Source organism: Amphiura filiformis, chromosome 20 (genome assembly GCF_039555335.1).
Source record: "Amphiura filiformis chromosome 20, Afil_fr2py, whole genome shotgun sequence".
Classification (NCBI taxonomy): Eukaryota; Metazoa; Echinodermata; class Ophiuroidea; order Amphilepidida; family Amphiuridae; genus Amphiura; species Amphiura filiformis.
Window position 1 is genome coordinate 17353797 of NC_092647.1, and position 14677 is coordinate 17368473.

The window sequence follows — 14677 nt, forward strand, 5'->3', positions numbered from 1 at the left end:
ATATCTAAGCACCAAGTTTTTAACTGACATTACTGAAGAAAAAAAAAATATTGCTTTATATTTAAATTTCAATTAAAAAAAGGTCATGTTCTCACCCAATGAAAAAAAAAAAAAAAAAAAAAAAAAGCGCAGTGATTTATAGTGCGCTACGCACAGGCACAACGCCTAGACGTTGATCCACAAGCCTCAGCACACTTTACAATGAGCCCATATTGTTTACATTTAGCTCTCACCGAATGCCAAAAATCATGCTTTCACCCAATGACCCCATATTTTTACATTTTGCTCTCACCGAATGCCCCTTAGTGCGAAAGTGCCAGCCCACACCTATATCCATTTCATATTGAAGTCCCTCCCCCTCCCGGATTAATTCCTGCAAAGTGAATATTTTTGAGACGATTAATTAACTCATCCAATTTGATACAATTTCGAATATTTAGTGATTAGATGAGCTAAGGATAAAATGAGTTCAACGAGTTAAACAAGTCATCGTGGAAGGATAGTGAATACTGATAAGAATAGCGTAGAAACCTTTCAAGAATCATTTTGGTAGCAGGAGTCATAGAAGAATAGAGAGATAGAAGGCGCATCACAACGATGAGACGGGTAGTTGTTATTATGGATAGAAATTTGCCGGTTTCGAAAATATTTTGGTGAACTAAGCTGCTGTTATCTCAAGGATTTAACATCCAAGTGAATCTTATTGTGAACATTCTGCAAAACTTCTCTTCACCATCCACTCACGCTTCCACCTCAGCATTTTAAAGACTCGCAGCGCGAACAAGAACAAGAAGCTGAACAGATAAACGTGAACTCTCGTAAAAAGTAGTACAACGGTAAGAGAACAGCAAAAACATCTAAAAAGCCTGTCCAAACAAACTCAACTCTCCTTTTCCTTGCTGGAAAGAAAACTAGTGTCTCTCTGCTTTCATCCTTATCGCCTACAATTGCAACAAAACGCAAAGAAAGAACCACGGACAAAAATAAAAACCCGGACAAACGCAAGAAAAGTGACTTTGACTCCGATCAAGTGACAATTTCTAAAGGTCAAAAACCCAGATTCAATGATCAATCAATCAATCAATCAATCAAATTTATTTCCATCAAAAATTAAAACATACAAATAACAAACATGATAAAACGATGGAGAAGACACAACTAGAAGCAAAAGCCTGTAAAATGTTGTGCCCCCTGAATGAAACACTTAAAGAGCCTAAATATATAAACACAGATACACAAAATGAAAAAATACAATATACCAAGCCTGAAAGGAAAAAAGATAATACACTTGATTTCTCACCTCACACTCACACCAGGCACACTCCACCACAAAAATGTCATAGGCATGTAATAAAAAGGTATGCACATAAAAATAAATTTATATGTGTAAAACATTTATTTATATAAAATTCAGTAGTATTAACCAAATGTTACCATATCAATGAATTTTACTTGTAAATATCAAAAAACAGATTTCAAAAATATTGAACCTACTATCACTCAAAAAGTAAGCTTGATAAACAATGTATTATATTAAAAACTGGTTTAGTATAACTATATTTTAACGTCAAATATGTATAATTTTATAACAATTAATATTCGTGGCTTATGTAATTCCAAAATGCGCAAGTCATTTTTCACTTGATTTAAACGTCAAAAACCATTTCACTTTCATCAAGAAGTTTATTTGTAATGATAATGAAAATTATTGCTAATTGGGAAAAAGAGTAGGGTGGTACCGTCTTTGCCAATCATGTCGTGCAAATTATATGAAATAGTGTATGGTGATGACCAAGGAAGACTCCTATGAGATGTATATTTTACATAGTGTAATTCAGTAGTCTTTGTATTCTGAAAATGTTTGATAATGAATTAAATATGTCTAATAATTATGTGATTTTAATGTTTATAATAAAGGCTTCTGCCTGACTACTCGTCAAAAAAAGCAACATTTTAAAAAGTCATCGTGTAAGGATAATGAATAGTGATAAGAATTGTGTTGAAATCTTTCAAGAACCATTATGGTAGCATAAGTAATGGTCATGTTTTCTTATTTTACACATTTAATAGACGACTAAACAATGTACTTAAGATTGGTGTAAAATAGAGCCGACACTCAACTAATTTGTTGTTCAAATAACAGTTTCCTCTTTGCTTTGCTCAGCTGTCAGAAGCTACCCTTTTTCATTTTTTTTTCTATTTGGTTCTCTCTGTATAGGATGAATCCGAACTTTTCCTTGAAGGATGTTAATAGCGCATTCACACAAGCAGTAGATAAGTTCTGTGTTGGCCCAACGCAAAACTTTCTCATGCTGTTTAGCGTTCATTTTTTCAAGAACGAAAGTATGGACTCTGTTCATTATGCCAGATCATTAACATGACTCTCGAGTTTTGCAATCAAATTCTTCTGGGGTTTCTGACATCAAGTCAATTAAAAGATACCTTTGCTCATTGCATTGTTTTAGCTTTGCTACAAGAATTCAAGATATGTCCAGGTTTCACGTGTTTTGAGGCTTATTGATCAAAGACTTGTCCCATGGATTTCAAATGATAACTAAATAGTGATTTTTAAGTGTGGTTTTCGTCTCGTTACTCTGATGAAATAGGGGTTTTTAATATCAATATGACGGATATGTCCTCTATGGTGACTTCCTTTTGTGTATAAGAAGTGTCGTAACATGTTTGTCATTACCGATTTCATTCATCAGATCATTGATGATACTGATGAGTTTTCTTACAGAAGGATCAGAATATTCAGACCTGACCCCGTTCCCTGATTGCTAGCTAGTTGAGTATCAGACAGCACGCACCTAATGCTATAAAGGATCAACGATGTCGTTAATGTTAGGTGTGAATTGTTCGTTAAAAAGATTTTTTTGTATGTTCAGTATTGACGGATTGATACTCTCCATAAAACCATATATTTTTTGTCCTAAAGCAGTTTCTGCATGCATTTCGTTTTTTCTAAATCCAGTCATGGAATGGTAACGTTTTTCTAAATCCAGTCATGGAATGGTAACAATACGTGCAGAGATGTTGAATTGGTGGAACCATAGTTGCAAAATAAAGCGATGGTTTGTAGTCATTCGATTTTATAATAAGCACGTTAAGCTATTACAAAATTAGGAGAGATAGCAGAAAATAGAGTTAGGAATCGTGAACAAGAGCAAATAAACAAATAATTAAAATTAAAACAGACAAACGACTTTCAGAGTAGGCGCAAACTCCAGATTTAAAAAATCGCAGAAACACCGACATGGGAATCGAACCCGCACCATATCTGGTCAAATACAGGTGTCAAGTGGTCAAGGTAGAGCTGTATAGGCCAAGTCAGTGTCCATGGAACAGTCCGGATATGATAGTTATCTTGAAGTGATGGAATTAGAATAAAAACATTCCTAAAACTCGCATATCCATAGATGCAGATTCCAACCTGGATCAGAAGAAACATTTTAATGACTTTTTTGAAGACTATGCTTCGTATAGGTTTTTTTTTTAATAACGTACAATTTTGGCGAATTGATTTTGAAAGGTGTCTGGTGACTTTCGCTTTCATTGGTTATGGTTTTTCCACAATGGAGTTCCCTACGATCAATACCAAGGTGTCAGCAGCTACGACTTGACTAGAATATAATTTATATCATCGGTCCGTCTGGCATCGACAACTGTTTTGTAATGGGACGAGGGCCTGTTCGATATATAGCCGTTATTGTAACCCATGCTCATTAGAGAAGCGGTGTGATAGGATCAAACTCTCTCTTCTGTCCTGGATCTCCCGTCATGATTGCTTGGGTTGGTTTGGTGTTACTTGTAGGCATGTCCACTAAAAATTGAAGTACTTTTAAATTGATTCAGACCTAACTTATTGGCTGGGAAATGATGAAAGAAACATTTTGGCGTTTAAATAATCTTAATCGGACGTTTCATTCCAGAGATATGGCCTTTTGAGTGTTACGGTTTTATATAGGGCTGCTAGAACATGTTAAAAAGTTAAAGTCCAAAAGGATTACTAACAGAAAGTGCAATTTTAAGGTACTTTTTCTTAATGTATTTATTAACTAGCGTTATCTGGAACATTATATTTGCTTATAACAACATGAAAATAAGATCATCCTGAAAATTTAATCGATTTTGTTGACATACAACAAAAAATATAAGACCTCAAAACCCATGGTTTGTTTGGTGAAACCGCAAGCATGATCATAGATGGCCGCCATGGAAAATATCTCCATAGAGGAGATGAACAATAAGTGCATTATTTCAAATGAATGGCGGTAGTCTTAAACATTGTTCAATCTTTTACGGTCAGCACATTTTATCTTCAAAAATTATTATATTTCATCATGGCATAAGTTTGGTAATATTAATCACTACCAATTTTGAGAAATTTGCTCCAACTCAAAGGTTACCTTTAATACATTGAGCAATACACTGTGTGTGCATGGAAGCCATGATGGATAGCATATGAAATGGACATGGTAGTGAGAAGTGCATGATTTGAGATGGGCCGCGGTAGGCTTAAACATTCTTAAATTTCTTAACATCCTGTACATTTTGTCTTCAAAAATAGTTACATTTTATGACTATGTAAGTTTGCTTGTCTGATTCACTCCAAATTCGGAAATAATTGCGTTTGAACACCTGTTGCACGGAATGGTGTCACTTCAACCTGTTGTAGTTCTCATCTCATTAAATTTTTCATTAAAAAAGTTGATCTCTGCATGGAGGAAGGTCCTCTCTATTTACTGACCAATCAGGAAAAAGTTTGGTTAATGTTTTCCGGTGGAATCAGGAATTTCTTGAACCACCCTGATATAGGCCTACATTGGGATCAAAAACAAGTATGTACGCCATTTAACAGGCCTGGGATTTCTTGTATCGATCAGTTTCTCCATAGACAATACGTGTGTGAGTGCACGCACACAGTAAATGAAAAATCGTTCTACAGTGGGCATCCCTATTACTTGTTCTTCCGACACGTTTTTTGTTGTTTTAGTTATAAATACCATCTCCTCAAAAAAATTATTAATCATATTAGAGGAACATTCGTGTGACATTCAACAGCGCCAAAGAGTTGAGGGATTATGTATGGTCATCGCGAGTTGCTTTTGCAGTGATATCTCAAATATCCACCAACTGGGACCCCTCGAATTTGATGTACCTGGTGATATTATGCCTGAAGTCTCTTTTATTATTCCAACCGTTCCTGTTTAGATGAAAATAACATCCTTGAATAATATTGTTAGATTGATTTGTATTTGGAAAAAAATTCAACATAATACATTGTTAATGGTGCTGATCTCGAACTGCAACAGTGAATAGTAGCTCTAAAAAATCATTGTAAATATCACGTTTGCAATAACGTTTTTGTATGATACTGTACGATATGGTATTTGTAAGTAACCTGTCCCCCTAAACAGTGCAATCCGATTGAACTTGATTTTGTAAATCTCCGTTGTATTTTATGACTTAGTGTTTTTCATACTATTGTCTATTTATATTAAAAAAAATATTGAAAACTACAGTGATACATCTGTGCTGAATTCTGTTCCGATGTCATCGATTTGTTATTTGTAAAGTCTGTTACTTTAATTTATATTATATATAGGCCTATATATTTGTTACTGCTATGCGCCCTTTCCTGTTTAAATCAGCGCCTTTTCGTTCCGCACGGAAGGTGTGATAAACTATAATTATTCAAGACTTTCACAATGGATATGTCCTTGTGGATGTAGATCTGGTCGTCACAAGAAAAGATCGATCACCACAACCATTGCAAACAGAATCCCAAAATGCACGGCGGTAAATACTTCTGGAGTTGATAAATCCAACCTTATTGAAATTACAAGAAGTGGTGAACGGCGTACCCATAATTCTCCTGGAATTCGTTTGGCATGTTGGAATGCCAGATCTGTTAACCGTATGTGATTTTGTAATCAGCAATCAACTTGATATTTTGCTTTGACGGAAAGTTGGTTAACCGGTGACGAAAGAGATAACCGTGCCATTGCCGACATTCAAAATACCTTGCCGTATTATCACTTTCACCACGCCCATCGTAGAAGTAGAGGACTAGCTGTTCTCATTCGTAACGGGCTGAAATCTAGTATTAAGGACACTTTTGAATTTAAATCATTGGAGTGTATGAATCTTCGTATTACGCCCGCATCCACCTGTCTTCAACTTCTTGTAATATATCGTCCAAAACCGATTAAAAAGAACAAGGAAGGCCTGCACTCCCATGCTTTTCTAAGAGATCTCATCAGTTCTCGGGTCACTTAGCGCTGAAAACTTACGCATCACTGGTGATTTTAATATCCATCTTGATATGTATACCAGAAGATCGTGATACTCGTACTTTCCTCAACATCTTGGACATCCACAACTTGCAGCAGCATATATCATATCACTGAACCGGCATCCCACACTGCAGGGCATATGCTTGACCTATTGATCTCCAGAAGAGATACTGATCTTGTTAAGATACGTCTCCTAAGGTTGAAAAGTGTCTGCCATCGGATCATTTTGTCATCAGATTCTTTGTAAAGATCATTCGTCCTGGACCTTGTACCAAGCGAGTAAAGTCCCTTCTTATTCGAAACATAATGACGCGGAATTTCGCCATGATATCCAGTCTTCATTGGACACTACGTCTTCTGTTAAGAGTCTTGAGAAAATGATCAGCGGATACTACAATACATTATCTTATACGCTTGATTTAAACACCCCCGTGGTTGAACAAACTTTGGTACTGCGTCCTCACGTACCGTGGTATACCGACTCGCTGAGAGCCGCAAACAAGAACTGATCTCACCGTTCAGAGCAATGTGAGGAATACAAACTTCTCCTTGAAAGATCAAAAACTGAGTATCACAGCAACCAAGTTGCAGAAGCTAATCAGCGTGATCTATTTCGGGCGGTTGACCCCACCAAGTCAAGAGTGTGACCACGTTCCAAAACATGTTGAGACATTTTCAAACATGATAATATAGATATGAAATATGCAACTTCAGATTTCGTTGGAATATCAACATGCAAATTAAAATCACCTAAAACTACTTTGTTAGCACTCATATTTACATCAGAAATTTACATCATCAATTTCAGTCAATAGTCCTTAGTTTTGAACCCATTTAGTACAGTATACTGTGGTGGCCTATAAACTATAGTATATTCTCTCTCTAAGGTCACATTGTATACACGTATGCAGGTGTGGTTCGTATGAGAGTATGCCATCGAATGCATACTCTCATTGATGTCGTTAAGCCAGCTCGCTGCAGGTCTGCCTCTCTTGCGTTTTCCCTCAACCATTCCTTGGACAATTGTTTTCTGAAGGCAGTGATGTCTGGTGATGTGGCCAAAGTATGATAACTTTCTAGAAATGATATCGGCTCGCAAGGTCTTCTGAACTCCAAGCTCTTGAAGAACCCACTCATTTGTTTTCCTGGCAGTCCATGGAATCCTCAGGATTCGTCGATAGCACCACAGCTCAAAAGAATCCAGTCTCTTCCTGTCAGATAATTTCATCGTCCAGGATTCAGATCCATATGATGCCACAGCAAATGCTGTTGATTTTAGCAAACGAACCTTGAGGGATGAAGGAAGTTTACTTTTCCACAGTTTGGTCAGGTTTGAGACTACACCTCGAGCTATTGCCAATCTTCGTTTTATCTCCTGGGTGCAGTCACTTTTGGTGTTTATGATGGAACCCAGAAATTCAAAGCTCTCCACCTCTTCAATGAAATCACCGTCTAAGGAAAAGTTTGCGTCTGTTTTATTTCGTCCTGCGTCTACAATCATGACTTTCGTCTTCTTTGTGTTCAAGATCAGTCCCTCTGTTCACTTGCCGATTTTATTGCTTTCAATAGATCCATCAATTCTACACATCTTAAAACATCAGTGACAATAGCATGTTCAAAAGTTATAGTTTTAGTATCAGTTCATTTGATTGAAAGTTTTTAATTTGATCTGCACATAATTCAAATTCCTCCATATAAATCAGTTTGAGTTCGTGGAATATTGAGGAAAGAGTATGATGGAGATGTGAGTTCTCCACATATAACAGGGCCGTCTTTACATAACCAGGTCTCAGTTACAAACAGTATGTCAATGTTATTTTTAACGACAAAGTCATAAACTGAGAGGCTTTTGTTCCTAGTTGATCGGGCATTCCATAACACATCTTTCATGTGATCATGATGAGATGAAGGGGAAATTGTGTAAAGATTGTCGGGGTTACTAAATCTGTTCATTTCAGCAAGCAGGAGAAGGTCAAATCTTTGTTCGCTCGTACAAAGATAAGTTTAGTTCAGCTTTCTTACCTCTGTGTGTGCGATAGTGGTGGGGTTTTTCTGCTAGATTTCCAAGGTTTAGAATGCGAGTTAATATTTCCGGGGGTAAGCAGTAAGTTGAATTGAGTAATCTAGAGTTGGAACGGAGGTGAAACAGTTCATTGCGGCTGTAGAAGCATCGGGATGGTCTCTGTTATTGGGATTCTCAGGTCCGGGGTTAGGATTGATGTTTCCAGACAATAAAAGTTCAAGGGGAAAAGTACATGATGAGGGCATTTAAGATAGCAGGATAGCGGGCAATCGACAATAGCACGCGAAGGGTCCATGGTTGAATGAAAGCCGTCCCGAGTAAAAAATTCTAATCGTCTTCTTTATTTATACCTTCCTTCTTTCCTTGCCCCTTGCCAAAAAGCACCCGGGCTGCGTTAGTGTTGAAGGCACAGTGATTGGCTAAATCATAAATTTGAAACAAAATCATAATAAAAATCAGATGTTTGCTAATAACATACCCTGAAATTGATAAGCCTCAAAACGATCTACTTATTCTAAAATGACATATGTTAGTCCGTTGGTGGAGTTTGTATTTACGGACATGTTACACGCAATTGAATGGAGCTCCATATACATCTACCCTCTACACAATTTTTGTTATTAATCATCCAATGTTAAGATGATATAATAATAATAATAATATGGAAATTTATAATGCGCAAGTATCCGTCAGAGCCGCTCACTGCGCAACAACAGGAATATGACCACAAAGGGGAACATGATGAACAGAGCAAAAACAGATATACAACATACCATAATAAACATTCTACACTACAAGTCATCAGCAAAAGCGATATTAAACAGATGTGTTTTTAACAAAGATTTAAAAGAGTCCAAAGTATTACAGTTTTTAATGTGAATTGGTAGATTGTTCCAAAGTTTAGGAGCACAAATGACAAAAGAACGGTCGCCAAAAGAGTTGCTAGATCGTGGTTCCTGAAGAAGATGACGATTGGCTAAACGAAGTCCAGTGCGCCCAGGTATATAAATGTGCAGAAGATCGGCGATATATGATGGTGCAAGTCCGTTTTGTGATTTGAAAACAAAAGTGAGGATCTTAAATTCAATGCGTTGTTCAACAGGCAGCCAGTGCAAGTCAATTAGAATTGGAGTGATGTGCGAACGTTTCTTTGTGATAGTGATGAGGCGAGCGGCAGTATTTTGAACCAATTGCAGACGACGAAGTTGTGATTGTGGAAGACCGTACAAAAGAGAATTACATGTGTCCAAGCGAGATATTACAAGAGAATGAACAATGAGTTTAGTTGCTTCTGTTGTGAGATATTTGCGTATCTTGCCGATGTTACGGATTTGATGATAGGCGGCTTTGAGAGTGGACGCAACTTGCAGTTTATGAGACATGTCAGAATCAAAGATGACACCCAGATTTCGTGCATCACAAGATGGTGTAATTTGCGATTCTCCGATGACAATGTTACTAATGATGGATTTAGATTTCTGATGTTTTGAGCCGATGATGAGAAATTCGGTTTTGGTATCATTGAGTTTAAGGAAGTTTACACGCATCCACATTCTTATTTCCTCGATGCAAACTTCAATGCGAGCAATACTTTGAGAAGATTCAGATGGTTTAAAAGCAAAATAAATCTGGGTGTCATCTGCGTAAAGATGGAATTGCAGATTGTGCCTGCTGACTATGTCACCAATTGGATGAGTGTAAATTGTAAACCACTGCGGCCCCAACACCGATCCTGCGGTAAGCCAAATTCAAGTGAGCATGGCTCCGACATGGCGTTGCCGATGACAACACGCTGAGAACGATCGCTTAGGTATGATTTAGCCCAGGATAACGCAGTGCCACTCAAGCCAATATAATCATGCAGCCTTTTCAAAAGAATTTCTGAGTCAACAGTGTCAAATGCTGCAGATAAGTCTAACAAAATAAGAGCACAGATATCCCCACTGTTCAATGCACTCAAAATATCACTTTGGACGCGTAACAAAGCAGTCTCAACACTATGACGTTTCTTGTAAGCAGATTGATAGCATTCTTGAAGCTGGTTTCTTTCCTGAAAATCGGATATTCTTGCTGAGACAACTCTTTCAATGAGTTTGGAAATCCAAGGCAAGTTCGACACGGGCCGATAATTTTTCAGATCATCTTGATCGAGACCCGACTTCTTAAGGAGAGGTCTAACATGCGCCTCCTTCAAAACAGCAGGGACAGAGCCAGACTGCAGGGAAGTGTTAATCAAGTGGGTGAGAGCTGGAAGGAAGATGTCAATACCTTCTTTAACAATCCATGTCGGGACAGGGTCCAATGAACAAGACTTGCTTGGAGAGTTCATAATTGAATATATGAATACAAAAACCACCCAAGTCCATACGTTGGCCAAATTGAGTTAAGCATGGGAAATTGTTGCTATACATAGGCCTGTCATATGTATGAAAGACCAACTCAAATTCATCATCTGTGTCTATTGAGCATGTGAGAAATTGCATGTATGAAAGAACCACCCAATTCCGTGATTTGAGTCTTGTAAAACATTGATTGAAATCCAGTATGTATAAAAATCCACTTGTAACACATTCATTGCTGGAGAGTGACTTTTGAAGAAAAAAAATGGGTTTAATAAAGGAACGTGTGTGGTTTATATTACATGGCAGAATGCTTATCAACATTATAAATACTTGTGTGCTTTATTTTGTATTATCTTACTAGTGGTAATCTCATTCCAACGTTGTTGTCTTTGTATATGATTCAAAAAACCACCCAAGTCCAAAATTTAAAATGAACCCTACAAAGTCCCTGAAATGCTAATCGTCATACTTTATACAGTTTTATCCACTCATTTGCACGTAAAACGTACCATATTGACCAGGTAAATCTAACTTAAGGAATTAAAATGATACACAGGTTTTTCTCTCAAAATCACTTCCCATGGACTTGGGTGGGTTTTGTATTCATGTATTCAATTATTTTCCTTACTTCGTCCTCTGTTATCAAGGTAAAATGATCCAAACAGATATTCGTTGATACATCTATGCAGGTAGAGGTAACAGTTGGAGGAAACAAATCGCGAATAGTTTTGATTTTCTTTATAAAATAGTCCGAGAACCTGTTTGCAAGAGCTTCATCAGAAGACGATTTTGGAAGAGGTGAGTCTTTGCTTCGATGAAGAAGTTTATCAAATGTCTTGAACATCTGCTTTTGATCGTTGGCAGATTCATTTATCAGCGCGGAGTAAAAGTTGATCTTGGCATTGCACATGAGACCGATGACAAACTGCCGTTGTTCAGAATACAGTTGCCTATCAATCTCCAGCTTTGAGTGACGCCATTTCTTCTCCAGCTGTCGCCTCTTGTGCTTTGCCTCGCGTATCTCGTCATTATACCACGGGGAGAAAGGTCTAATTATGACAGTGCGAGTTTTAGCAGGCGCATGCATATTGAAGATGTCAGTGAGAGATTTGTTGTATTGATCAACAAGATGAGACATATCAGTGATCTCGGACAGGTTGGTCGAAAAAGCTGAGCTGCAGAAGTCAGAACAGAAGTCAGTGATGTTGATAGCCTTCAAGTGGCGGGTGGTGATAATCTTTTTCAGTGTAGGAGGGCGATTCATGTTCAATTTGCAAGCAAGCACAAAGTGATCAGAAAATCTTTCTTTAACTTTGGTATGAGCAAGAATAGATTCACCCTCTCTTGAGATCACTAGGTCCAACATGTGGCCCAGATAATGAGTTGGTTCAGTAACATGCTGCAACAATTCATAAGAGGAAAGAACATCAACAAACTGAATTGTTTCAGGATCGTCAGGCACATCCATGTGGATATTGAAATCACCTGTGATGATGAGGCTTGATTTATGAAGAACATAGAAATCCATTAAAGTATGGAAATCATTGATGAAGTCATTAAATGAACAGCCTGTGCTTTTCTTCTGTGGCCGATAAATAATAACAAGGCGCAGAGATTGTGAGATATCTGAAATTTCACAATGAATTGATTCAAAAGATTTTAATTGGTCAAATGTGTGCATAGCGATGTTCATGTTTGATCTAAACAGAAGACCCACTTCCCCACCACGTTTGGACACGCGGGGAATATGGGTGAATGTGTAACCATCAGGAGTGAAATCCGCAGTAGAATCATCAGGTTTTAGCCAAGTTTCTGTAATGGCAACCAAGTCAAATTTGTGATCTAAGATGGAGTCCACTAAAACAGCCGATTTGCTTCCAACCGACTGTGCATTTATAACACCGAGGTTCACAGATGGCATGGAAGGGGATGGAGGATTCAGAGATACGTTGCCAGGTGGGGAAGCGTTAGTATGTTTCTTAACTTGCTTTCGCCACCCAGCTCTCACACCACGATACGTTGTACGTTTACACTGGATACCAAGCGATTGAATGTTTTTTCATGTATCAAGTGACACAGGAAGATCAGTACATTGCATACTAAAAAGTTGAGCACGACTGTAAGAAATGTTCTTGTGCTTCAGAGGATCACAGTTACCAGTATTATCTGGTCCAGGGTTAGGGTTAACGTCCCCTGCAATGAGTAGTTGCAGCTGAAATGTAGCTGTACAGTTTTGGTAAAAGTGAATGTGGGAACCAAGATATTTATTATGAACAAAGTTGCCATTTCCACTATAGTATTTCACTTGATGTATAACAGCTCCATGTTGATGTTCAGTGATGCATGGGCATAGTATGACTAAAGTCAATAAAGTACTCAACTTTAGTGGATCCATCAATAGAAATCAAGTTACAAACAAGAAGATTTGGTATTGATCCAATATGAAGTAGAAGATTAGGAATTGATCCCAATATAAAGTAGTCAGCAGTGACTGTAGCAAAAATGTCCATACTGTAGTGTAGTTAAATACAGGTGTAATATATCTGTAATCATCTGTAATATATTTGATGATGATAATGCAACAGCAGTTCATGATGTACAATGTGGTCAGTGATGTTAACACTTCTGTCTGTTAAAGATTTGCTCCAAAACTCGACCTAGAAAAGGTCTAAAAGTCCAAGTAAAGTGGGAGCCCATCTAAGCGGCAGCCTGTTAAGGCGCACAACCAACACATCTCACACATAATAGGCCTAATGTTTTCATTTTCGGCGGATTACTGATCATGCCTAAAACTGGTCGTCCACGTCTTGACCGCTTGTGTCGCAGTGAATTAATTTCCTTAAATATATGTTTTTACATAGAGGGAGAACACAAGCCAGTAAGGGGCACGTGTTTATATATATATCGTCGGCAGAGTGCTACACTATCGTAAGTGCAGTTTGGGCAGTTTTACAGGAGGAGCATTTTTGTGTTTAGCGTAGCCGTTTGTTTCCAAGTAGCCATAAAATGACATGGGAATGTAAAGCAATTTGATTTTAATAATATAAACTATATAAATGGTGTTAAAACTAATAAATCGATAAATTATTTACTGATTTAGATGTCGTAAGTGCCACATACGATAGTGTTACACTCTCTCCAAAGAGTGTTTGCTGATTGGATCCCGATAAATTGGCATCTGCAAAAGGGAGAGCCAAGGACGCTTTGGCAGGCCGAGAGAGGGGCAAACAATTTTTGCATGCTAGCATTGTGTAGCATTTTGCTCACCCGTGGACAGAATAATAAGTGCACAGTCCCTTACGGCACGTTCCAATGCTCATTTGTAAGATGCTGATTTACAGCTGACTTGAATTTGAGTGCCGTTGTTAATCATAGGTTCTAAAAGTATGTTCCACAATCTCACTGCCAGTGTTAAATAACAGTACTGGTGGTGAGATTTTAAACCAGACAAGCAGAATGCAGAACGCGTGTCCCGATGGAATTCCTCTGGATTTGGGAGGATCTCTCTAGTTTTAGTCGGAGCTCTATTCCATTCTAAGCGGTAAACCAGACATTTGTCAACACAAAAAAGTATTGGAGTAGGGGTTGAAGTCTGTTTTACTGTTGTCTAATCCGCAGTGCTTTGCAGCTTTCCTCTGAATATAGAGTCCAGAAAACTGAAGGTCAGAAGTTGAAGCTCAATGCTGACTTTTTATTTGCAATATTTTAAAAGATACTCTCATCTACCAGCTCTCTTTGCTAGACGACTTGTTCACAATGTGAATTTCTTGTTAATGGTAACTGCTGAATATTGGACCTTCAGGGCCTTTAGTGCTTCACCCCACAATTGAAGGCGTGGGTGGCTGGGACCGGAGCCGTCTCTGACGCAGAGTGCCTTGGGTTTTTGTTGTTGAAGAGGAAACACCAGTTGAGATGGAATCTGCATAGTGAGTAGTGGCCACTCTTTCTGCATTTGCAACAGCCTTTTTGCAGTAAGCACATTTTTCCATTTTCATTATTGACAGTGTTGAAAT

At 37.9% G+C, this 14677-nt stretch overlaps 2 protein-coding genes across 2 annotated transcripts in view; both read right to left on the reverse strand.

The window, feature by feature from the left end:
* Positions 1-3725: 3725 nt before the first annotated feature.
* LOC140142167 (uncharacterized) lies at positions 3726-7800 on the reverse strand. Its single transcript, XM_072164133.1, has 2 exons — positions 7248-7800; positions 3726-3823 (listed from the first exon to the last, which is right to left on the reverse strand). Exons 1-2 carry the CDS (start codon positions 7798-7800, stop codon positions 3726-3728), a joined length of 651 nt encoding a protein of 216 aa, XP_072020234.1.
* Positions 7801-9997: 2197 nt separating this feature from the next.
* The window catches only part of LOC140142168 (uncharacterized), a 28722-nt gene continuing 24042 nt past the window's right edge, over positions 9998-14677 (reverse strand). The window contains exons 2-3 of the mRNA XM_072164134.1: positions 11293-12696; positions 9998-10537 (exon numbers count right to left, since the gene is read on the reverse strand). Of these exons, the coding sequence (XP_072020235.1) occupies positions 9998-10537; positions 11293-12696 (1944 nt within the window). The remainder of the gene's footprint in view (positions 10538-11292; positions 12697-14677) is intronic.

Bases quoted from the DNA above. Each gene is read 5' to 3' on its own strand.
- LOC140142167 (XM_072164133.1), bottom strand. From the start codon at position 7,800: ATGATTGTAGACGCAGGACGAAATAAAACAGACGCAAACTTTTCCTTA. The intron at 3,824-7,247 runs GTATGCATTCGA...TTCAATTTTTAG, and splicing joins GCTTAACGACATCAATGAGA to TGGACATGCCTACAAGTAAC.